The 25,853-nt window shown below is 38.6% G+C and overlaps 2 protein-coding genes and 1 long non-coding RNA gene across 6 annotated transcripts in view; 1 reads left to right on the forward strand and 2 right to left on the reverse strand.

The window, feature by feature from the left end:
* Positions 1-24,423, forward strand: part of 5-ht2a (5-hydroxytryptamine (serotonin) receptor 2A) — a 133,653-nt gene extending 109,230 nt beyond the window's left edge. For 3 of the 4 annotated variants that reach the window (XM_064066745.1, XM_064066744.1, XM_064066743.1), the window contains 5 exons: positions 19,115-19,339; positions 19,389-19,653; positions 19,857-20,057; positions 23,489-23,785; positions 23,834-24,423. In XM_064066745.1, coding sequence (XP_063922815.1) covers positions 19,115-19,339; positions 19,389-19,653; positions 19,857-20,057; positions 23,489-23,785; positions 23,834-24,035 — 1,190 coding nt within the window. In that variant the 3' untranslated portion in view covers positions 24,036-24,423. The remainder of the gene's footprint in view (positions 1-19,114; positions 19,340-19,388; positions 19,654-19,856; positions 20,058-23,488; positions 23,786-23,833) is intronic. The other variant, XM_064066746.1, reaches the window with a different exon arrangement.
* Positions 16,311-25,853, reverse strand: part of LOC135137154 (26S proteasome non-ATPase regulatory subunit 1) — a 113,510-nt gene continuing 103,967 nt past the window's right edge. The window contains exons 10-11 of the mRNA XM_064066742.1: positions 16,514-17,496; positions 16,311-16,454 (exon numbers count right to left, since the gene is read on the reverse strand). Coding sequence (XP_063922812.1) covers positions 16,384-16,454; positions 16,514-17,496 — 1,054 coding nt within the window. The 3' untranslated portion in view covers positions 16,311-16,383. The remainder of the gene's footprint in view (positions 16,455-16,513; positions 17,497-25,853) is intronic.
* Positions 21,881-22,296, reverse strand: LOC135137157 (uncharacterized). The gene is made up of 2 exons (XR_010281776.1): positions 22,160-22,296; positions 21,881-22,107 (listed from the first exon to the last, which is right to left on the reverse strand). It is a non-coding gene; the product is annotated as an uncharacterized LOC135137157 (long non-coding RNA).

Below are 25,853 nucleotides of genomic sequence, written 5' to 3' on the forward strand. Positions count from 1 at the left end.
TCTATTTCACAGCATGGGTTTATGGAAAGACGATCAACGATCACCAATCTTGTTACTTTTTGTCAATACCTTTCTGAAAATATGGATACACAAATACAAACTGATACAATTTTTACAGATTTCAGTAAGGCATTTGACTCCATTGATCATTACATTTTGTTACAAAAGCTGGAAAAATTTGGAATGAGTAATTTGTTATTAGAGTTGTTCAAATCATATTTATGGAATCGCTATCAGTTTGTTGAATTTCAGGGTGTAGGTTCCAAATATGTTGTTCCAACTTCTGGCGTGCCACAAGGGTCAAATTTGGGTCCGTTATTATTTCTCATATTTATTGATGATTTACCTGGGCTTGTTAACTGCAGAAAACTACTATTTGCTGATGACCTTAAACTATGTTATAAAGTCACTAGCATTTCTGATTGTCATTTATTGCAAAACGACATTTACACTCTGGTCGATTGGTGTAATCACAATCGATTAGAATTAAATATTGATAAATGCTTCATTATTACGTTTACCAAGTCAAAAAGTCCGATTATGTTTTTCTATACTATAAATAATAACATTCTAATTCGTAAAACATCAATTAAAGATTTGGGAGTACTGTTTGATTCAGAGTTAAGTTTCTCCGGACACATAACATCGATAGTGGCCACTGCTTTCAAAACCCTAGGTTTCCTGTTTCGTAACTGTAAAGATTTCACAAATATCCAGTGTTTAATTGCACTTTATAATGGTTTAATCAGATCCAAATTGGAGTATGGTTGTTTAGTTTGGTCACCTATCCATAAAGTATATATACAGCAGATTGAAAACATTCAGCGAAAATTTTTAAAATATCTTGCGTTCAAAGAAGATGGATTCTATCCTCACAGAGGCTTTAGTCAAAATATTCTCGTAGACAGATTTCACGTTACTTTTCTCGAACATAGACGTAATAATATTTCTATTAAATTCTTACATAATTTACTGAATAATAAAATTGATTGTATAAACCTATTGTCTCAAATTAACTTTCACGTTCCAAGATTAGGTACAAGAAGTTCTATTTTTTTTTATGTAATCACTCCACGCACGAATGTTTTAGTTCGATCTCCAATACATCTGATGTGTAACAACTTTAATAAATTCTGCTCAACTTGTGATATCTTCGAAGACAACATTAAGAAGTTGATCCGTACTGCTGCAGCAAATTACATTGTAACTTAAAGAAATTTATTTTAATTTTGATTCAATTTTTTTTTTTCTTTCTGTTTTCATTCTCATTTTTTGTTATATTATTTATAAGCAATACATGTAAAGTTAATTTTATATTTCCTGTATTTGGGCTTTGCCTGTTGGGAATAAAGAAGTATTATTAGGACTCACCACTGACCCGGAAATGACCGGCATTCAGGCAAGACTTCTATCATTACGGGTACTAAGACCAAGTAATGATATGCATTGATTAGATTAACAGAACAACTTTCGAGATTCTAGAATTACAGCATACAAATTAGTCTGCTATTATTCTCTAATCTCACCCCATCCCCAAAAGTCTAGCGTAACTACCGACCATTTATCCGCGCATCACTTGGAAAGTGACCTATTATTATTATTATTATTATTATTATTATTATTATTATCGCATTTAATTAAATTTTGATCCGGTTTTTTCGTGGTGTTGTTTGTTACGTTTCGCGGCGCGAAAAATTGGTCGTAGTCAAATCCAGGCCGCCGCTTGTTTTAGCTGTCAGAGCGTCCATACATCTCCCGATCGTTTTATTTTTAATAGCAACAACATCGTATTTCTTTTCCGGTTGAGGTCCTCGCAATGGACCGGACCGCCGGCCCGCGGACCGGATGATGAATATGGGCTTTCCTTTGTGCAACTATCGCGAGCGCTTAATAAAATATTTTCCAGATTCTTTCTGTCTGTTTCATTATGTTCCCGAGAGAAGGAGCGCTCGGACGCAGCGAACGAGAAACGAAAAAATGAAAGTTACTTAAGATTGCTCTAAACGTTATCCGCGATATTAAAATCGTTTTCTTCGAGCGTGAAATTAGTTAGAACGGGCCGTAATTCGCTGATGGAACCCCGAGCTGGCGACTACGTTTGACTAATTAAAAGCGCACTCGGTGCACCATGATCCGGTCGGTTTTTGTTCGAAAAAAGGCGAATTTTGCTTTCTGGGAGGTCGTAAAGTCGGCGGAATGGGTTTCCGAAGTAGATAAAGTGCATCCGAGTTTCGTTCCGCCCTCCTCGGATCCGTCCCTGGCGGGCACTTTCGCTAATCCACCGAAACTGCCGCCGAAGTGTGTAGTTTATACCGAATTTACAAGACAAATTTCATCTTATTTACCGACTCGGCGCTCGATTCAATTAAAATGATTCATTAGCTTTGTCAGTACTTTGATGAAATTGAATTTTACGAGATTATCCGAGTAATTAAATTTTAATAATGTCGTTAGTCGACAACTTCTTCGCGAACTAATAAAAACGGATAGAAGTATAGGGAGAAAGTTTGCGAGCGCCATTTTGCCCATCCCGACTAATTCCTGTTAAAAATGACCCAAACTTAATTCTCGTCACAGGGTCGCCGGAACCTGTCGCTCGTGTTTCGTTTCCGTGCGATAAGGCACAGACAAAAACCATTTGCGCGAAAAACAGAAACTCCGGTTTCCACTGAACAAGTTTCGAGGTCGAATTTGCCGAAAGTGCATGCAGTCGGTGGGATGGCCGAAGTCGACGTCGCTTTGACGTGGGGACTCCCTATGCGGCATAAATTACAATTTGTAGCGTTCTCCCGTAATTCACTCGCATTTCTCGTAGCTATTTAGCACGGACCTTTCCCCCGTAACGCGGTTATTCCGACATTTGCGGGGTTAATCAGGAGTGTGTGTGAATTACACCCCGGATTTTTACTTCCCGAGCGTAAGCAAAGGAAGTATTGTAATCGAGTCCGTCGGCCGACTCTCTACTTTTACGTTTTCTCGATCTTTCATGACCCCTAGAAGACGAAGAAATAGGTCTCCCATTTCCGTCTGTCTGTCCGTCTGTCCGTCCGTCTGTCCGTCTGTCCGTCTGCCCCCGGATTTTTATTAGACAGATATTCTCCGAAAGTACTCGACCGATTGTTGTGAAATTTTGTACTTATATTAAGAATATCATGTAGATGGTAAAACGCTAACCAAAATTTGTCTAATCATCCCCACCACTAATGCGATGACGTCACTTCAAAATTGTACATAGTAAATGGGTTTTCAATTGTATAAAATAACATAGTCCTACACATGTAGTTTACAACTCTGAATCGACTTTTCACCCGAAACGTCCAGATTTTTGGAAAAAAAATCAAAATTATAAAACAACATTTTGAAATTTAATTTTTAATCTGCTAACCAGAATGCTTTGAAATGTTGCAGATGTTTTAAGGCTATAAAGAGCATCATAAATCTTTAGTCAAAAAATATTTGCTTATCCCCTCCAAAAACTTGATGACGTCAGCTCAAAAGTTTGTGGAATAAATCATATCTAAAATGTACAAAATATGATGAGTCTGTACTTGTGATCTATCACTCCATTCATATTTTTTGGATTTGCATATACAGGGTGACTCAAAAAAATTAATGAATGCGTAAATATATTTTATTGATTTAATCAGGAACTACAAAACCGAATGCTCTGAAATCTTGCAGATGTTTTAAGGTCATAAAGAGCATAATAAATGTTTAGTCAAAATATATTTGCTTATCCCCTCCAAAAACTTGATGACGTCAGTTCGAAAGTTTGCCGAATAAATCATATCTAAAATGTACAAAATATGATGAGCCTGTACTTGTCATTTATCACTCCATTCATATTTTTTGGATTTGCATATACAGAGTGACTCAAAAAAATTAATGAATGCGTAAATATATTTTATTGATTTAATCGGGAACTACAAAATGCTCTCACATCTTAATAATAATAATAATAATAATAATAATAATAATAATAATAATTTATTAACGGAAATCCATTTACAAAATATACATAATGGCACAAGCATAATACAAAAATAATAATAATTTTTATTTAACACTTATAATTAATATATCCATTAGAAAATACTAAATTAAAAACTTTACTATTTCAAAATTAATCTTAAATTCTTCTTAAACACTTGTTTAGAACTATCAAATAAATTAAATGTTTCATGCTTACAAAGATCATTTACAACTAACATCATTCTCCTCAAGGGGTGATTACGAGCTAAATTTGTGGCGAACGAACTAATTCTAAAAATTTGCTTGCTTCTGGTGTTTCTAATTTCCGGAGGGCTAATAAGGAAGGATAATTTCTCCAGAATGGCGCTATTATCAATGGAACTATTGATGACCCCATGAAGAAATATTAAATCACTAGTTAGTCTACGTGTATGTAAAGTTTGCATGTTGAGGAAAGTAAGAATATTTGAGTATTCTCCTTTCTGATGTTGATGTCCAAGTTTAAACTCCATACATCTTAAAAACTTTTTTTGGACTTTTTCGAGAGCAGCAGCATCGACATCGTATATTGGATACCAAACGGATGAAGCATATTCTAAATGAGGTCGAACTAAAGAGCAATAGAGGATCTTCAATACAGCAGGAGATAAATCTTTACAGTTTCTCCATAAAAATCCCCACAGTTTGAAAGCTTTGGTTATAATAGTAAGGTAATGATTCTTGAAAGATAATGACGAGTCAAATAATACACCAAGATCTTTAACTTCATTAACATGATCGATAACAGTTTTATCCAGTACATAATCAAAATGTATTATAGTCTTCTTATTACAAAATGAAATAGAATGGCATTTGGTAGTATTTAAATGCAATTCATCACGTGTACACCATGAACAAAATGCATCCAAATCAGATTGAACAAGAAATGTGTCTTGAATAGATCTAATGCAACTAAAAAGTTTTAAATCGTCAGCAAAAAATAGAAAATTACAATGATGAAATACGAGCCCTAACAACTAAATATTGGGACACAGACAAATTCTCAAAAAAATCCGGTAGATATTTTTTATATCATTCAATTCGTTTGGACTAAATGCAAATTTTGCATGGGCATCTATTTTGGCAGGGAGTGAGGTATTTTGCAATTTAATAAATTTTCTTAGAGCGCAAAAATTGTCACCTAACTAAAAAATGTGCAATTTTTGCTGACATTTAAATGTTGGGACACCCGAGAAAATTTGCTAAGTATACCATCGAAATACAAACGTAGTAGCTAGTAAATGCTGCCATTATTATAGGGATCGTAGCATTTCATGCTAGTGTTGGTTTTATTTAGAAAAAAATAGTTAGCGGCGGGCTAATTTTAGTAAAAGTTCTGAAAATAATAATTTCTCAGTACGTCAAGGGAAAATCGCTAAGAAAAAGTGAAGATTTGTTCCAAATAACTTAGTCGTCGATGGTAAATGTCGTAAAATATTACGCAGACAGAGGTACCATCGGAATAAAAGGTAAAATTCCCGGTAGGCTACCACTTGTGAAGCCGCGTGATCAACGACAACTGATGAAAATTTATAAAAGTGGACGACGGACTACTTCAAGAGAAATTGCTACTTGCTGGAATAGCGATAACCAACTGAATTTTTTAAGACAATATTGTCGCGAATGCATACACAAATCAGGCCTTGGTTTTTACATTGTAAATCGTAAATAAAGCTATCTTTGATGGAATTTATTATTTATTTATATTATTTTAGGCTAAAGTAAAACCACAATTAAAAACTGCCCACAAGAAAAATCGGTTAATATGACCAAAATAAAAATTGGAGAAAAGTAATATATAACGCTGAGTCCAAATTTGATGTCTGGGTGAGATAATAGTCGAAAAAGAGTTATTGAAATAAAAAAGGAATTTTAATATGGATTATCTCAAACAAAGAGTCAAGTTTGCAAGCGGAAAAATGGTTTGGGCGTGCATGTCTATTAACGGAATTTAAAGACCAGTTAACAACGTTCATGGAAGGGAAATTACAAATTCAAACAAATATCAAGTGACTTTGTAAAAAAATATTAACAACTACTGAAGCAGTCTATCCTGTTGATATTTATATTTTTCAACAGGATGATGCTTCAAGTTACACACCTACAACACTCATTACAAAGAATAATAATATAAATGTTTGCCCTGATCATCGAATAGCCCAGATCCTAATCTAGTAGAGACGGTATGGCGTGAAATAAAAAAATATTTAGGAAATCATCCATCACAAGCGATTGTCAATTTTCAACGGGAAATTAAGCGAGTGTAGGACACGGTAACAACTCCTGTGTATTGTAGAAAATTAGTTGAAAGTATGATGGCAAGAATTCCTGCAGTTATTAAGGCAAACGGAGATATGACCAGTTACTGAATTTGCTGTGTCCCAATATTTATGTGTCACAAAATGTTATGTTGTTTTAGAGTTTTATGTCACTGTTTGAGTTAGAAATCAGTTTTTGTTGTGCTGTAAACATTAACAGTTTTGCAAAACGAATTAATTTTAAAATTTTAATTATCTAAAATAAATTACATTTTTGTTAAAAAGTTTGGTGATTTTTTTATAAAAATTTTTTGGTGTCCCAATATTTAGTTGTTAGGGTTCGTACTTGCGATAGGTCATTTATAAATAACAAAAACAAAAGGGGACCACAGTGCGAACCTTGTGGCACTCCTGACGTTACTTGAAAAGGCTCAGATAGAAAATTGCCTAACCTTACCTGTTGCCATCTATCACATAAAAACGATCTCAGCCAGATAATCGTTTCCCTTGCAGATGTTTTAAGGTTATAAAGAGCATAATAAATGTTTAGTCAAAATATATTTGCTTATCCCCTCCAAAAACTTGATGACGTCAGCTCGAAAATTTGCCGAATAAATCATATCTAAAATGTACAAAATATGATCAGTCTGTACTTGTGATCTATCACTCCATTCATATTTTTTGGATTTGCATATACAGGGTGATTCAAGAAAATAAATGAAACCGTAAATTTATTTTACTGATTTACTCAGGAACTACAAAACCGAATGCTTCGAAATCTTGAAGATATTTTAAAATTATCATAAGCATGGTAAATTTTTGATCAAAACGTATTTGGTCGTCCCCCCTAAAAAATTTATGACGTCACCACAAAATTTTGCTGAATAAATCCTATCTAAAATGTACAAAATATGGTGAGTCTCTTCTTGTGATTTATCATTCCATTCAAATTTTTTCGATTTGCATATACAGGGTGACTCAAAAAAATTAATGAATGCGTAAATTTATTTTATTGATTTAATCAGGAACTACAAAACCGAATGCTTTGAAATCTTGCAGATGTTTTAAGGTTATAAAGAGCATAATAAATTTTTAGTCAAAATATATTTGGTTATCTTCTACAAAAAACTGATGACGTCAGCTCAAAAGTTTGCCGAATAAATCGTATCTAAAATGTACAAAATATGATGAGTCTGTACTTGTGATTTATCATTCCATTCATATTTTTGGATTTGCATATGCAGGGTGACTCAAAAAAATTAATGAAGGCGTGAATTTATTTTATCGATTTAATCAGGAATTACAAAACCGAATGCTTTGAAATCTTGGGAATATTTTAAAGCTATTATAAGCATGGTAAACTTTTGTTCAAAATGTATTTGTTCATCCCTCCTAAAAAAATTGATGACGTCACCCTTAAATTTTGCTGAATAAATCCTATCTAAAATGCAAAAAATATGATGAGTTTGTACTTGTGATTTATCATTCCATTCATATTTTTTAGATTTTCTTAAGAGGTGGTTCAAAAAAATTAATGAAGTCAATTTATTTTATTGATTAAATTAAAGGCAACACTTATTATTAGTATTACACCCCAACCAACCCAATTTGGTAGACACAAAATTTGTTAAAGGAAAAACTCGGTTGAAACATAAGGGTAGCACGCTTATTTACATCGACTTTAACATTACAGACCTGCATTTGTTTTATACGTTCACTTGGTTCCGCGAATGTGAAATAGACATGTTTATAATCAACCAATTGTGAATTTCACCGTCAAGAATTAAAATAAAACCCAATGTTTTATATAATAAGCGGAAGTCGAAGCAATAAAACCGATGGTCGTTTTGTTTACAGTTTCTCTGTTTGACTCTCACGTATGCTGTTACGCCTGTCATCTTAAATTAAGAATGTTTATACATACACGATTTTCAGTTGCCTCTGATACGTATACGTGAGTAAATTGTTTCGTTATTTTATTGATTATTACAAATCAATATTCAAAACGACCCAATTCATTTTCTCGAAAATTTGAGAATATAATAATTTTATTCTTAGTATTACACTACATCTATCCCAACTGATATACGTGTCCTTGCAAAAATGTTGATGACGTCATCGCAATTTTTTTTTAAATTCCCACTACAAAAATGTAATGAGAAAAAAAAACACAATAGGCATGTAGTCGTCAAGTTTCCGACAGCGAGGGAAGTACTGTCTAAACTCTTTAGACCAATTTTTCTTAGTCGTTTCGCCAATCCGATTCGATTATGCTAAATCAGTTATTAGCAATCCGAACAATCCGAGGCGCTGCAAATGAATCCGATTATTTTATACGACAGGGGCCCTCCACGTGCTTAAGAGCTCCCGGGTCATCGAATAATCCAATTAATCCGAACCGAGAAGATATTTTATTCAAAGGGGTTTTATTAATTCAGCGACATAAATTAGCACCGGGGGTTCCTTCTTTGTACGGGGGCCCCCCTAAATCTTGTCACCGTTTTTGAATACATATTTCATGACGGGTGGTAAATTCGCGTCGTTTGACATAAACAGGGCTCGTATATCTTCAGATTGTTTGGTTTGCGGGCCTACCCCCGACCTACAACTGTCACGATGTGTTCGCAAACGGTTCGATTTGAATTTCAAATTTCGCCGGATTTTAATGTTTAGGTTGGTATTAAGACCTGGCGACTTTTTCACCCAACTTGTAAGGCGCTTAGGTTAACGTCAACAAGCGTCTTTAAATCGTATCACGCGGCACCGACCCGCCCGTAATTATGATGGAAGGTTTTAACAATGGTTTTAGTGTCGTGCGGTCACCCTAATTGGCGTCTTTTATTGGTCAATTCGGGTCCGCAAAAAAGATGTACTCTGGGTGCTTCCGATGAGCGCCGGAATCACTCGCCGCGCACTTTTTATTTATTTTACTGCTCTATTGGCTCGATCCAATAACGCACATGACGAAAATACCAACCAGTCCGACAATGGCGCTAGTTTGTTCGTTTTGGGTCGTGCGAATGGCGCAGTCGGTAGGATCCAGACTAGTTCGGATTATTACCCCACCTTGTTGCTCATTTGTTCCCGTTTTTAGCTTCGATCAAAGACCGGATTACGCCGGATTAGATTTAAAAACCGTCCGCGCGACGCAACCTTTTTAAAATTTTAATCCGAACGCCGCCACAGCAACAAATATTAAATAATTTGGTTCCGCTATGAGTGGCGGCTGCAAATTACCTCGACGAGTCGTCGCGTTTATTTAGAAAAAGAGAAAAATAAAAAGTCTACGAGAGGAAGACTAATTCTCTGCGGAAACACGATAAACCGAAGTATATTAGGCGGCGCGGAATGAGGCGACGGCGAGCTTATTGCATTTCCTATTTTTAGGGAGAACGTTATTCGAAAAATCGAAAAAAATTCAGTTGAAATAAAAATGCGTGTCGGATCGGCCCGCCCATGCCGAGGTCTAACCCACTTACCGAAATCGAATGAGAGCTGAGTGGAAATGCAAAGTCGCCCCTTTCTAACCTCTATTTTCTAAAGAAACGAGTCCATCAAGTAGTAAGTAGGCCGTTTACGGCTCTAGTTGCTTGTTTTGACCGCGGCGATAATTTTCCGATTCGGAGGATCGCGAAATCAGCTTTCGTCGTTTTCGAACACCATAATATAATCTGCGACGACCAGACACTCGGGCCGGTGGGCGAGCGTGTCCTCGCATGCAAAAACGTGTTCATTTAGATGGAGTGATACAGATACGAATGGACTTTTCATTCACCCTGTATAATTGAACTCGTCGGCGCTGTAATCATGTTTTGCATATTCCCGTTAGTCCTCCGAATTCCTGATACGTGCGGCGAACTAATTTGTTTGCAAATCACGCAGGGAGTCTTAAGGTCGCAAAGTGGCCCCCCGTCGTGTAAATAACGCCCAAGAAAGCAGAGGGTTATTTTCAGTTTTCAATTTGCAGCAAACCGCACCAACTCGAGAGGAACGCATGCAAATTTTGATTATCCGAGTCAAAGATTTGTGGACACGATGAATTTTAATTCGCCGTTTGATTCCATGTTTGCGACGGAAACAATAAAAATTCCCTGGCGCCGTAAACGGATTTCGGGCTTGTTTGCTCCCGCAGGTTACCCCGTCTGATTAATTTTCTTTATTATGACAGAGTAGCGGGCTTAGGAATCAAAGAAAACGCCGAAGGCGCTCCATTTCCAGACGTCAGCCTAGATCCGACTATTCAACCTTCTTTGCATCTCTCCATCTAACCCTCTTCTAATTTGCCGCATTGTGGTGAGATCTCCCATTTCGTACAGTCGGCCGCGCTCAGGTACAATCGCACGCAAATGTTTTGAGCCTATGGGCGGATCGTTTTTGCCTGCCCTCATCGAAGAAGGCGGTCCAAATCCTTCAAGGGCAGAATTTGTAGGTAGGCTCAAACTACAACGAAATTCACATTTCAACCTATAAAATTTTATTGACAATAACGGGACGGACAGTAGTTATATATACATTTGGTAAGAAATATTTATGGCTCACACCAGTTCTCTAGAATTTGTCGGAGAAGATTTAGCAGGTAGTTGTTCCCATAAAATAATGGTCACTTTCGTGCCATTTTTGTTAACTGATATTTTTTTCATAAATGTCGCAAAATTATTAAATTTGTCTAATCATCCCCACCAATAATGTGATGACGTCACTTCAAATTTATCCATAGTAAATGGGTTTTAAATTGTATACTGTAACATAGTCCTACACATGTAGTTTATGACTCCGTGTTGAGTTTTTATCCAAAACGTCCAGATTTTTGGAAAAAAAATCAAAATTATAAAACAATATTTTGCAATTTAATTTTGAATTTGCAAAATCGAATACTTTGAAATCTTGCAGATGTTTTAAAATCATGATAAACATGATACATTTTTAATTAAAATATATTTGCTTATCCCCTCTAAAAAATTTATGACGTCAAAATTTTGCAGAATAAATCCTATCTTAAATGTATAAAATATGATGAGTTTTATACTTGTGATTTATCACTGCATTCATATTTTTTAGATTTGGTTATACAGGGTGTCTCAAAAAAGTTAATGACTGAGTCAATTTATTTTATTGAAGAAATCAAGAATAGCAAAACTGAATACTTTGAAATATTGTAGATGTTTTGAAGTTTTTGTAAGCATGGTAACTTTTTCAAAAATTTGATTAATCAAATATGCAAAAAACAGAAAATCGAAAAATACAAACCGTAAAAATCGAAAATCGAAAAATGGCTAATCAAAAAATCGAAAACTCAATGAATCAAATACTTAGGTCGATCGAAAAGTGGAAATTCACAAACCTCAAAAATCGAAAAATCGAAAATTGAAAAACGGGAAAACCAAAAAATCAAAAAGTCAAAAATTTGTAATATTGAAAATTAAAAAAATCAAAAACAAAAATAAAAAAAATCGGAAATTAAAATAATCAAAATATATAAAGTAAAAAAAATTGCAAAGCCTAAAAACTGAAACGAACAGAAAAATCGAAAAAGCAAAAAATTGGAAAAACAAAAATTCGAAAAATCTAAAATCGAAAAAGTGGAAAATGGAAAATCTGAATAAAAACTTGAAAATTCTGCAAATTGGAAAATCGAAAAGTAACAAAATTGAAGTCTAATAGTTGAGAATGGAAAGATTGAAAAACCGAAAATTCTAAAAATCGACAATGGACAAATTGAAAATCGCAAAATTTAAATTGAAAAATTGAACATAGAAAAATCGATGAATTGAAAAATCGAAAATTCGACTACTCAAATTTTCTACAAATCGAAAAATCGTAAAACTGAAAAATCCAAAATTCTAATCATCGAAAGTCTGAAAACTGAAAATCGAAAATTCTGAAAAGCGGAAAATAGAATATCGAAAAATTTAAAAGAAACAAAATTGAAGTCTAAAAACCGAAAAATGGAAAAATTAAAAATCATAAATTCGAAAAATCAAAACCGAAAAATTCAAAGATTTAAAAAGAAAATCGAAAAATCAAAAATCTGAAAATTGAAACTCGAAAATTTGGAAAATCGAAATGTAAAAAAATTGAAGTCTAGAAGCTCAAAAATGGAAAACTGAACAATCGAAAATTCGAAAATCAAATATCGAAAAATCGAAAAGCCGAAAAATCGAAAATTTGATAAACGAGATATGCGAAAAACAGAAAATCTGAAAATGCAAAACTGGAAAATCAAAAATCTAAAAATGGAAAAACCGAAAATCGAAAATTCAATGAATTTAATACGTAGGTCGATCGAAAAACTGGAAATTCACAAATCTGAAAAATCGAAAATTTGCAAGACTGAAAAACCGAGAATTGAAAAATCAAAAAAACGAAAAATGGAAAAATCAAAAATCGAAAAACAGGAAAACCGAAAATTCGAAAATTCATAATATTGAAAACTCTAAAAGTCGACAAATCAAAAAGCAAAAAACTGGAAAGTAAAATAATCGAAAAATCGAAAAGTAAACAAATTGCAAAGCCTAAAAACTGACGAACAGAAAAATCGAAAAATCGTAAAATCAAAAAGTGGAAAATCGAAAACTGGAAATAGAAAAATCGAAGATTGGAAAATCGAAAAATCGAAAATCGGAATATCGAGAATCGACAAATTAAAAAACCGAAAAATCGAAAAATTAAAAAATCGGAAATCGAAAAATGAAAAAAAAACGAAAATTCAAAAATCGAATAATCCGAAACTAAAATAATAGAAAAGTGGAAAGGTAAAAATTGCAAAGTCTCAAAACTGACGAACAGAACAATCGAAAAATAAAAAAAAATCGAAAAATATCTAAACATGGAAAATCGAAAAATCGAAAATCGGAAAATGGAAAAACCACAAAATCGAAAAATCAAAAATCTGAAAATTGAAACTCGAAAATTTGAAAAATCGAAATGTAAAAAAATTGAAGTCTAGAAGCTGAAAAATGGAAAACTGAACAATCGAAAATTCGAAAATCAAATATCGAAAAATCGAAAAGCCGAAAAATCGAAAATTTGATAAATGAGATATGCGAAAAACAGAAAATCTGAAAATGCAAAACTGGAAAATCAAAAATCTAAAAATGGAAAAACCGAAAATCGAAAATTCAATGAATTTAATACGCAGGTCGATCGAAAAACTGGAAATTCACAAATCTGAAAAATCGAAAATTTGCAAGACTGAAAAATCGAGAATTGAAAAATCAAAAAACCGAAAAATGGAAAAATCAAAAATCGAAAAATAGGAAAACCGAAAATTCGAAAATTCATAATATTGAAAACTCTAAAAGTCGACAATTCAAAAATCAAAAAACTGGAAAGTAAAGTAATCGAAAAATCGAAAAGTAAACAAATTGCAAAGCCTAAAAACTGACGAACAGAAAAATCGAAAAATCGTAAAATCAAAAAGTGGAAAATCGAAAACTGGAAATAGAAAAATCGAAGATTGGAAAATCGAAAAATCGAAAATCGGAATATCGAGAATCAACAAATTAAAAAACCGAAAAATCGAAAAATTAAAAAATCGGAAATCGAAAAAAAAAAACTAAAATTCAAAAATCGAATAATCCGAAACTAAAATAATAGAAAAGTGGAAAAGTAAAAATTGCAAAGTCTCAAAACTGACGAACAGAACAATCGAAAAATAAAAAAAAAATCGAAAAATATCTAAACATGGAAAATCGAAAAATCGAAAATCGGAAAATGGAAAAACCGAAAAATCGAAAATTCGATGAAACAAATTCTCAAAAAAGCGAAAAGTAAAAAAATTGCAAGGCCTAAAAATTGAAAAATCAAAAAATCTAAAAAATGAAAATCGAAAAAACGACGATCGAAAAAAAAATCAAAAAATCGAAACCTGGAAAATCGGAAAGTAACAAAATTGAAATCTAAAAGCTGCAAATTGCAGAACCATAAAAACTGAAACAAACAGAAAAATCGAAAAACCACAAAAGCGGAAAAACGAAAATCGAAAAATCGTAAAATCAGAAAATGGAAAATCGAATAATCGAAAGTTGAAAAATCGAAGGTCGAAAAATAAAACAACCGAAAAATCGAAAAATTTTATGAATAATGGAAAATCGAAAAATCGAGAATAGAAGAATTAAAAAACCGGAAAATTGAAAAATCGGAAATCGAAGAATTAAAAACGTAAAATCGAGAATTTAAAAATCAAAAAAATCGGAAAGTAAAATATAATCGAAAAATGCAAAAAAATTGCAAAGTCTAAAAACTGACGAACAGAAAAATCAAAAAATCTAAAAATGGAAAGACGAAAAATCGAAAATTGAAAGAATGGCAAATTAAAAAATCCAAACATCGAAAAATCAAAAAAACGAAAAATTAAAAAATCGAAAAACGAAAAAACTGAAAACTCGAAAAATCAAAATACCGCAAATTTGAAAAATCACAAAATTAGACAGTAATAAAATCGAAAAGTTGATAGAAAAATGGAAACTGAAGAATCTAATTCGATGAAACTGTTGGTCGAAAAAACGAAAAATCGAAAATCGAAGTGAGCTTTTTTTGAGATATGCTGTATAAGTAAATCTAAAAAATATTACTGCAATAATAAATCGCAGGTATAGACTCATCATATCAAATTTTACGATGACGTCATGCATTTTTTGGCGAAGATAAGCAAATACATTTTGATCGTGGCTTTGAAAGTACTCTTCGACTTGTAGTACACTTCAAAAAATGTCCGTGACTTACTTTAATGTGAATTTTATAACTATGGTCGGCACAATTAGACCTAATATTAGTCGGATTTTGAGCATATTCTCGATGTTATTAGAGCAGGACAGGTTTTTTTTTCTAACTAATTGACAAGATTTCAAAGTATTCAGTTTTGCAATTCTTGATTTCTTCAATAAAATAAATTGACTCAGTCATTTTTTTTTGAGTCACCCTGTATGTATAAACAAATCCAAAAAATATTAATGGAATGGTAAATCACAAGTATAGACTCATCATATTCTGAACATTTTAGATAGGGTATTTATAAAATTAAAACTAATTCAGCCTACCTACAAATTCTGCCCTTGGACGATTTGGACCGCCTCCTTCGGTGACGACCGGCAAAAATGATCCGCCCATAGGCTCAAAACATTTGCGTGCGATTGTACTACAGTCGCCCAGATGGAGACTTTCGAATCGGGACACCAGCTTCTTCGGGCTCTAGGACTTAACTAGACCCTCTTATAACAGCTTATTGCGCTCGAGAAATAAAAACCAGGCGAGCCGAGTGGCCGGATCCCTTTGTCGATGCCAGGCAATTTATTTAGACGCTTTTAGTCGGGAACTTATGATTGTTTTAATCAATTTTATAACTCAAAGAGCTCTTTAATATTGTTAAATCCGTTAAAGCGGCGGGCGTCTTTTTGGTTTTATGCAGCTGAGATTGAGCCTCAAAACAACGCGAATTCAATTTCTGATTTGATTGGTTGCGGTGACCACGCTCCCGACCCTATTAAAGGCGAGCTAAAACACGGATTAATATGCAGATTGAAGTAATAGTGTTAGGAGAAAAGCAGTGACGTCCGCCTGGACTAGTTTCGGGACGGATGTCATAAGTCACTTATTTGATTCGGGATGAAGTAGTCTTATCGGTGTCAACTCGTTTCGGACTCGTATCGCTCCCCCAATTACCGTTTTCGAGATGGATGCGAGCCCCCATGATTCGACGTTTCATTCCGGCGGCATTACCTCGAAACGTAATGAGGGTCGTGAAGGCGTTCGCGCCGATATCCCTACGGTATCAAATTACAAAGGCATCTCTAGTTACCTCTCTACAGATTATCTGCTCTTCGTATTGCGGAACGTTACATAAATCGATGCGGATAATTAACGACTTGTTATTTCAAATCGGCACGGAGCTCTGAATGCTCGGTCCTCCACATTCATGCACAGCCGAATCAATACAAGACGCTTTCATCGTTTACAACTTTTTCGAGCACTTTTTCGACAACCATTAAAAACTACAGTCGGTGAAGTGGAAGTTCTGTGTCTGCGACCGGACAAAAACTAGCGCACATTCAATTTAATTTATTAACATTACGATACACATATTTAAACTATTACAATCAGAATAGAGATACGATAATTAGTCTTCGAGCCACTCGAATGGCTCTGGGGGCTCAGGTTCCTTCTCGTCGTCCCCTTTTGGCCCGAAAGCTGCAAGCAACGACACTCGTTACCTTCAATCGAAAGTCCACCCACAATGCGATACTCACCTGCGACGTTCTCCACGATTTCCTCTTCCCCGGGCTTCAAATTCCGTACCATGACTATCCCTCCGATGGATGCGTCCTTCAAAGGAACGTACTGACTGTTGTCGTTCAACGCGATGACTTTGAGTTGTTGCCGCATCACCCTAGCCGGGTTATTAAGAATTTCGAAGGTGGGTTCTGGTTCCTTCTTCTTCTCTTCTTTCTCGTCTTTCTTGTCCCCGGTTTTCTTCTCTTCGGGCTTTTTCTTGTCCTCTTCGCTCTTCTTCTCTTCCGCCCCTTTCTTTTCGTCTTTGTCTTCATCTACTTCCATCTTTTCGTCGCGGTGCTTGCGGTCGTGGTCCCGTCGCCGCTGTCTGGCCGCTATACTTAATACTGCCGTCGTGACTTTTTCGCGTTCTTCGCGCTTTTTCTCCTCTAGAGGCGGCGGATAGGCGTACAGACTCGGTTTCGCGTTAGATTTCAATTCCAACTTAGGCATCTTTAGTTGCCCGTTCAAACCTATGAGGCAAGTCGGGGTGAACGCTAAAGCCAAGCAGTGCGACAACGGGAACCAGTACCAATACTGGGTGAAAACCAGCGCACCCACGACGGCCAACATGTTCATGTGTCCGGTTCTGGACTGCAGCGACAAAGTAACGTTGCGTCCACCCGCGTCAATAATCCCTTGTGCCAAGATAGCCCCAAACTTGGCCATCACATCTTCGTGTTTGTTGGAGATGACTTGTGAATACGTCTGTCTGAAGAAAGTGACTTTAGGGCACGTCTGCTCCGTCTGTTGAATCAAAATCATCGCGGAAGCGATGAGAGCCCCCTGACGCACGAAATTGACGGGGTCGAACATCACCATGGGTTCCAACAGGGCGATGGCTTCACGAAGCCCCGTCCCCGCACAGGCTATCCCTAGCGCCATCGCCGCTCCGTAACGAACATGGGGGTTGTAGCTCTCCGCCAGAAGAGACACCACACTCGGGCACTGCTCCGGGGTCCTAGAACCAAAAAATTGAGAAATGTGAGAAAATCGGAAAACCGGGGCTCGTTTATCGAGTTATTGTTGTTTTTATCGGACGGAAATGAATTCCGTTTGCTCGGTCGAGTTATGTATAGCCACTTAACGAGGGAAATTTTTGGCAAACGGGAACTTAACATCCGAGAACGCTTAAATCATCCGCATTCGACAATACGGCCGTCGTAACCGAAAGCCCCCTTTATTTTCTGTTTGTCTATAAAATTGCAACTAACGACGGCTAAAATCGTTTTATGGACTCGTGGAGTTTGAATATCCCTGTTCGTAAATGTAAAAATTTCTCGAAACGCTCCTATACTTTTATAGGAGCGTTTCGAGTGGACGTAAAACCGACGTAAACCTTGATACGGAGATCAATCACGCGGGGACAGAAAAAGCGCGCTCGGTGCATTTGTCTTCCGCAAAGCTCGCCCACATAAATTCGAAATTCCGAACAAGCTGTTCGCGGTTCAAGGTGAGAGGTATTCGGGCCCGGAATTTTTGGCGCTTCCCCTGATGAATAGTTTCATTTCGTTTCGGGACCCCATTGTGCATTTGTTTCGCGAGCGGGAGAACCGACTCCCTTTATTAACTCGTGTCGAGCTTTCCGAAGCCGCCCGATAACAGAGCCTGCGGACAGGTACATATTGCCCGAGGGCCGACGCTCCTTCTTTTCTCCGTTTTTGCGACGTCCCGCTCCCTCATTAATTAAAACATTGTCTCCGAGTGAGTGTGCCGCCGATTTTATCGCGTCTCCGATGTGCAGTTAATTATCGCGCTCTAGAGTCTCGCCCCATCGCAGGCGTTGTTTCGGATTTTTCCTCGCGTCGACACGCCATTGTGCACAAAAAGGTCACGCGGAAGGGGTAGCCCAATAAATCTAACGCTATCGTTGCAAGCCGGCCAAAAATTGAGACGTAGGACTCGAACCGAAGCAGGTGAGGAGGGCCCTCGTCAAATTCATTAAGCGGAGGGTGAAATCTTTATGTTTTTGTTTGTTGTGCTTGTTTGCTCAAACAAAAACTCTCGTCGACGACGCTAACCGGGCAGGGTGAGGGTGCATTAATTGCAATAAATTTAAATTGATAGAACGGCGTGACCTAATTTTGCGAGCCCGGCGTCCGGGGTCTTCGCCTAATTTAAGAGCATAATAAGGACATTAGCTGCGATACGGGGCTCGTCTACCTGCTGCTACGTGCAAAGTAATTAATAACCTAATGCGTACAATAATAGTAATATTAACCAAACACAAAAATTTACGATGTTTATGACAAAATTTTGCGATGGCGATTCATCCAGATTTACGCTCCTGTTAAATGTTTTTGACGTTACGTGTCGCTTTGAAACCGGCGTTCGCACCGCATGTTCGCGCGTTAACGACCTGCAAACTGGCCGTAACGTCCATTTTCCAAAACATCCGCCGTAAACTCGCCACGTACTAAATTAGAGCGAGTTTATTTGGATTCGTGCATCCCGGAACAAATCGCGATGCAATTGTCCGCGCCCGCTTAAGATTCAAGCTGCGCTCTCCTCCGCAACCATAAATCTTGCGTACCCGAGAGGCGCACACCCAAAAAATCTTAATATCGTTTTCTTCGCAGGTAAGTGGCCGTTCGGCGTGGTCTGGTGTAACGTATACGTCACGTGCGACGTCCTCGCCTGTTCCGCTTCCATCATGCACATGTGTTTCATCAGTCTCGGTCGTTATCTAGGAATTAGGAACCCTCTGAAGACGAGGCACAGCACCACCACGCGGACGGTGGTCGTGCGGATCGCGCTAGCCTGGCTGCTCGCCATGCTCGTCTCCAGCTCAATCACCGTCTTAGGTAACGACTCAATCACGCTATGACAGAAACTGACGTATGATCATCGCAGGCATAATCGACAACAAGAACATCATGCCCAAGCCCGAGTGGTGCGAAATCAACAACCGCGCCTTCTTCGTCTTCGGCTCGCTGGTCGCCTTCTACATCCCCATGGTGATCATGGTCGTGTCGTACGCCCTCACCGTCCAGCTCCTGCGGAAGAAGGCCCGCTTCGCCGCCGACCACCCCGAGAACGACCAGTTCCGGCGGCTCGGGGGCCGCTTCGGGCCCAAGGAGCGCACCCCGATGTGGAGGACCGCCGGTTCCGGGGAGAGGTGGGCTCCTACTTTCGTCCAGGTTGATTTAACAAGTTCCACAAACACGCTTTCGCCATCTGTCCTTTTATCGCGGCGCCAATAAATCCGCGTCTGATAAAAGGACGATCCGGGGAACGCTTTCTTTTTCCTTGCGTTATCGTCGCCGCCGCCGAAATTGCGCTAATCCTTGCGATTAACGAGTGTCTGTCGTACGCCGCCAGGTCCGCCAACATCAGGATAAGCACGTCGCACACGCAGCTCTCGTACGCCAACGGGGGCAGCGACGCCGGATCGGTGCCGGGCAGCAGGAAGGACCAGAGCACGCAGACCCCCGAGAACATCGCCAGGGAGACGAGGAACTGCAAACTCAGGTCGCTCAAGCTCCAGCTGAACAACGTGCCGTCGAATTTGTCGAATTTTAGGTAAGTAACGTGTAAGGCCACATCATCCTTCATAAATATGTGACGGCCAACACATGCGGAAAGTTTCGATAAGGCCGAAGCTCGATCGAGCGGCTTCTTCTAACGTCGCAGCTAATTAGTCGATTTGATAAAGAGCGTGTTCCACTGAATCCAATTTCGAAAAATAAGCCAGCGGAACCGAATCAGTTGCGTACGCTAAACAATCGGTTTCGTTGTTGACTGATTAGGGAAGCGTCCGCGGCTTGTCGTCGTCATGCTGCACCGATCAAAGCGGCGCGTTTAATAAAACCGTAAAAAGCCATATATTCGATCGCGCTCCTCGAAATTGGGGGCTCACCTGCAAAACCCGCTCCTAGAGGCATTAACGCGCCCCAAAACGGAGGTTTAAATCCCGCTTATCTCTGCGGTAGCAAGTTCGCCCTGTTCCGAGGGTCCGTCGTTATCCTTAGACAAACCTCGGGAGAAGTTGTGTTGACGATGACGTGTTCGAGTGTGAAATCTTTTCCGCGCTGCTTGGCGGGTGTCGATAATTCGCCCGAATCGAGTTAACAATGGGCCATTCGGAGTTTTTGACAGTTACACGATTCGCTGACGCTAATACGGCCGGCTTGTGTCTTTTCCGAACTCCGAAGACAAAAAAGGGCCGACTTTGTTTCTTTTTATGGATAATCCGGATTTTGTATTCACTTTGTTGGGCGTGGGATTACGAATTAACAACAAAACGCAAAAAACCTGCGTCGCGCGATTAATGACGAAATTCGTTTTTGTTCGTGCTCGTCAAAGACAATTCTCGCTGGCGTCACCATCCTCTTCCTTCGACCGCAAAATCGCCGAGTGGATGCTCTCCGAGCCTCCAATTACGTAAATTGCAAGGATGCATTCCATCGAGTTCCGTCGACGGCGGCTGAGGGGTCGAGCGGCCCTTAATGAACGTCTCGGATGCGGATCCACAGATTACAGCAATAGAGAGCGCTATTAACAGCCGTTTGATGACAGGATTCAGGATGCATTATCGACGGTATTTGCCGAAAGTTTGCTTAATGGACGCGAAATTTCCGCGACAAACATCTCGATTCGGACCGTAGCTTCGCTTCCACCCAACGCGTTCCGTCTTCACCGCGTCAGAAATGATCAAATTACCGGCACAAAGTCGAATTATACAGGGTCATTATAAAATATTGTAGTCGAAGAAGGCCATGATTTTGGTGACATTTTGTGCCGCCTTTTTCAGTTTTGTGGAAAGGATTACACTAATATTGGAATTTTTATTTTTAGCGCCACATTAGTTGACATTAGCGGCTGCACTGTTTCAACGCTTCATCAAATTCTGTCAGATGTCAATAATTTTTTCGTTTGTACTGGTACGTTTTCCCTCACTTTGTGCGTTAATTGACTTGTCTTGTTTTCATTTTTGCTGTCTTCCGCTTTGTTAGAACTTTAATAAGTGTCTCAAAAAACAGTTTTTATCAAAACTACAGATCATTGTGGAATAATCTCAGGTAATGAACAGAGAGGAATAACTATGGTCAGTGTTACAAATGATTTTTTTAGTTCTTTGGCGCAATCATCATGCCTATTACCGTAATGGGGTGTTAAATGGGGATGGGGATGGAGTGTACTCTGTGGAGGCGTCTAAAAACGAGTATCTAGTGAAATGTTCTGTTGTCATTGATGAAGAATCTTTGAAGACGCTATATGGCGAATTATGGCCAGATTTAACGACACTGGTAGCATTTCTAAGTGAAAACCGACGGGGAGACCTCAAGTTAGTGAAGACGTTGTTGAAGATTTAAGGATGAGAATGGAACAAAGTCCGAATAAAGCTTTGTCAAAAATCTTTACTGTCCGGAGTACCATACAGCCCATGTCAGAAAATCGTAAAAGAGAAGTTACATATGCATCCATACAAGATTTTGTTGGTTCAGGAGCTGCAACCAGCTGATTTTCCTTGCCACGTTGGGTAGTGTAGTTGGTTTCAAGCTGATATGGACGATAACGGGATTCTCGATTTGTCGTTCTTTTCTGATGAAGCCTGGTTTCATCTGTTAGGCTATTATGTCAACTGACAGAACTTCAGAATTTGGTGTATAGAAAATACTCACGCTTTTGAAGAAACACCATCACACGCAATGAAGGTTGGTGTGTGGTTAGCAGACGACGATTCATAGGCCTGATACTTTTTCAAGTAAATGAATGTGACCAATAAACAAAATTAGATGTAGAAAGTGTATGTAGGTACTGCAATAAAGTTTTTTATTTTCATAACTTTCATTTTTCTTTCGGTGTTAGTTGCATTCTCTTAATTTAAAACTTACTTCAACTTACTGTTTAGTAATAATTGTAATTTTACTATTAGGGAAGTTAAAAATCTTTATTAAACATTCTGTTGTTTCAAGAGATCTCATAATCAGCTACAGAACTCTTAACACTATGCTCCTGAAATTTTATTGGTTTTTTCATCTTTTTTCTTATAGAAATTTTGAAAAATCTTGATATTAGGATGGCCATGTGGGCGTGTTTTGGGTAGAACCTCTTTGACATTCCTGTTATGCAGATCTGGCATGTTTCAGATATCTAGAAACTGCAAAGCTGAAGGTAATGTTTGGACATAGCAGTTTTCACCTATTGTAGGGATGAAGATCAAGGATTTCAGTTGTGTTTTTTCAAGAGAAAAGCACCGGTCACAAACCATGTCTGCACCAATATTTTGACGATTCCTTACAATTTACAAACAGAACTTTCACAACTTTGGCAAAATTATTTACTGCAAAAACTCATTAGGTACTCATAGTGTTCGTTAACTGTGATAAGACTTGCTCTGCCATTGTCCATTACGTGATTTTTCACAATTTTTACCTTCAGGGTACCTATAAAAATGTAATTTTTTAAATAATTACCGTGTTCATTGGTTTCGACAAACTTAACCTCACTTTTTGGATTTCATTATTTGAAAAATTATTGCTTCTTTGCAAAACAGACCAGATGATTTATTCTGTTCAACTCCAATCGACTTTCCAAGGTGTAATTCATGACAAAGCCCTTAAACGTTTTTCTGACAATTTACAATTTTTGAAACTGAAATGTATTGCAGTGGCGTTCACAAATGCTCGATAACACTGCAACCCTTAATGCTCTGGCCTGGCGTCTTTTCGTGCCTATTTAAAATGAAATTAAACCGCGAACCGGGCATTTCAATTTTTGACACATCTGACAGATTTGTTTGGACGTTCGTGACATTTCAAAACAGTTCAAATCATTTTGGTGATTAGCGGCACGAGAAAAATTTCATTTGTTTTTCATAGGTGAGTTGACTACAATATTTTATAATGACCCTGTACAACAACGACGGCTGATTAAATTCACGCGCGCAGGTAGATGCAACAACAATCGACGCTTGTTTCCGTTAATTAAGCCCAACTGTTCCGTTGCAGACTGCTGGCGGGGCGAGTGAAGCGCAAGACGCTGGCGGCCAACAGCGTCGCCACCGAGCAGAAGGCCTCCAAAGTCCTGGGGTTGGTGTTCTTCACGTTCGTCCTCTGCTGGGCGCCGTTCTTCATCCTCAACATCATCTTCGCCGCCTGTCCGGACTGCAAGGTTCCGGAGCACGTCGAAGTGGTTTGCTTGTGGCTGGGCTACGTCAGCTCGACGATCAACCCCATCATCTACACCGTCTTCAACAAGACGTTTCGGGCGGCCTTCATCAGGCTGCTGTTGTGCAGGTGTCAGAGGTATTCGGCTGCAGTCGAGTCGGACAAGTGGGCTAATTTTGATTGCAGGCTGTCGCGGCCGGTGCGGTACAGGTCGGTCAACGAGAACCGCGGAGCCGCCAGTCTCTGCACCCCGTCGGCCCTTCCTCTGGCCATAAGTCTCCAGGGGACGCCGCTGCTCACGCCCGCCTCCACGGAATCCTCGTACGTGCGCACGCCATCGACGAACTTCCGAGAAAGAGACGATTCGTACGACGACCACGACTGTTAGAGAAAAGACTTTTTGACTGTTGCATCTTCGTTGTCTCCCTCATCTCTCTCAAGTACTTATTCGAAGTAGGTGTAGTAGGCTGCGAGCCGGACTACCGATTTCAGATTTAACCAAAGATGTGTTGTAAAATATCATTCGATGTTGTTTATTCTGTAGCTGTATCGGTATGGTACCAATGACAAAATGACAATCTCTGTACTGGGACACATTCCTGCGGAGGATATGTCCGTGACAAAGGGTTCCAGGACTCTTTCTGAACAAATGTGATGTTAGTTTGTAACAATCGGCCAGTTGCAATCAGCAATAATAGGTTATAACCGAGAAATTAATTTTTTAAGACATAAAACAATCTTATATCTCGATGTCAGAAATAAATGTATTCGAAACAGACTAGCGTTTGATTTCTCTTCTTCCGCGACCTTGGACTGTCATACTGGTCGCGGCACCAATTACGAGTTAAAATCGTTCCTTAACGAAATTAAACAATCCTGCGAATGTCAGAGCCGTTCGTAAACAAAAATCCAACTTCCCAAATGACACTTTTAAATAAATCGAGTCCACTCCTCTTCCGCCGTCAAAGAAAATTAACACCCCTAACCGTGTTTAAAAGTAATCAAAAAGCAGTTAACATCTGAACGTTGCGAAAAATAAAAACACGAGCCCCGAGGCGACGACGGCAAGGACTGTTCTGGTGAAACTTAAAAGTGGGGCAGCTTCTGATCCGTGACATTCTCTCCCTCCCCATTTCGCTCCTCTTCCACTAAGCAATTACGCAGTAAATTACGCGTTAACGGAGCCCGAAATCAAGCCCGCCATTTTTATACATTCTTCGTTTAATTGCGAAGGTTGACCTTTCGGCTTTTTTACGATCGAGATACGTCCAATCGGTCGATCGAGACGAAATTCACGGGCAAAAGTTGGAAGGTACAGGACTCGGGGAGGTGTATGTGAGATTGCGACACGGATTTGCTCTCGCGGGAGGCAAGGGTTCGGCGACAGCTTTTAAGGGCAAGAGACACCGGCCCGCATATATTAAGCGCTCCTGCCCCAGAAACAGGACTATAGATTTTTGAGGTGTAATTGTCGAGAAATGTTATCCTCCGGAATTTCGAAGACTTTTCTTTTACGGCCGAACTTCCGCCGGATTTATTTCATATCGGGATTAAAATACCTCCGGAAGTTGCTGCCGACTTTTTTTACAGCGGTTATAACCGTAAAATGGTCCTATTTGATGAATGGACGAGGTAAGTGCAGGTAGCGCGGCTTCAGATAGCCCGGATTACGCCGTTTTAGAAAAAACTAAAAGTGTGCTTCGAAATAATGACCCTCGTAAAATCCCCGGCCTCGATCGCCGTAAATTTTAATTTTACGAAACTCGGACCCTTTAGCGCCGTCAATCGCCCCCAAAACTCGACACAACATAAATCACGGTCCTCTTCAAGGTGAAGACACCCCGAAAGCCCCGGATGATCAACAACAATCACGTGATTCAACCCAGGAGCATTATGGATGATGGGGAATAATAATAAACACCGTTCGCCCTACTACATATTCATGACACATGAGAATACACGCTGAAGACGTCGTTTCTAATCCCCCGGTCGACGCATCGCCACCAAACAATAACAAAATCTCACCTGTCAACGGGGAATTGGCGTCGGCGGCGGTGAGGACGGTCCGGGGGCGGGCGCCAAGACGCTCGTTGCGGCAGCTAATTTTCGTCATTAATATGCACGAGGCAAAAAAGGAACGCGCCCAAAGCTCAAAGGAATCAAAAACCTGTGCGAACAAAGTTGCGTTTCCGGCTCGAGAGGGCTA

The sequence above is a fragment of the Zophobas morio genome, unplaced genomic scaffold (genome assembly GCF_036711695.1).
Source record: "Zophobas morio isolate AGI-343-1 ecotype UQ-CSIRO unplaced genomic scaffold, CSIRO_AGI_Zmor_V1 ptg000028l, whole genome shotgun sequence".
Taxonomy (NCBI): domain Eukaryota; kingdom Metazoa; phylum Arthropoda; class Insecta; order Coleoptera; family Tenebrionidae; genus Zophobas; species Zophobas morio.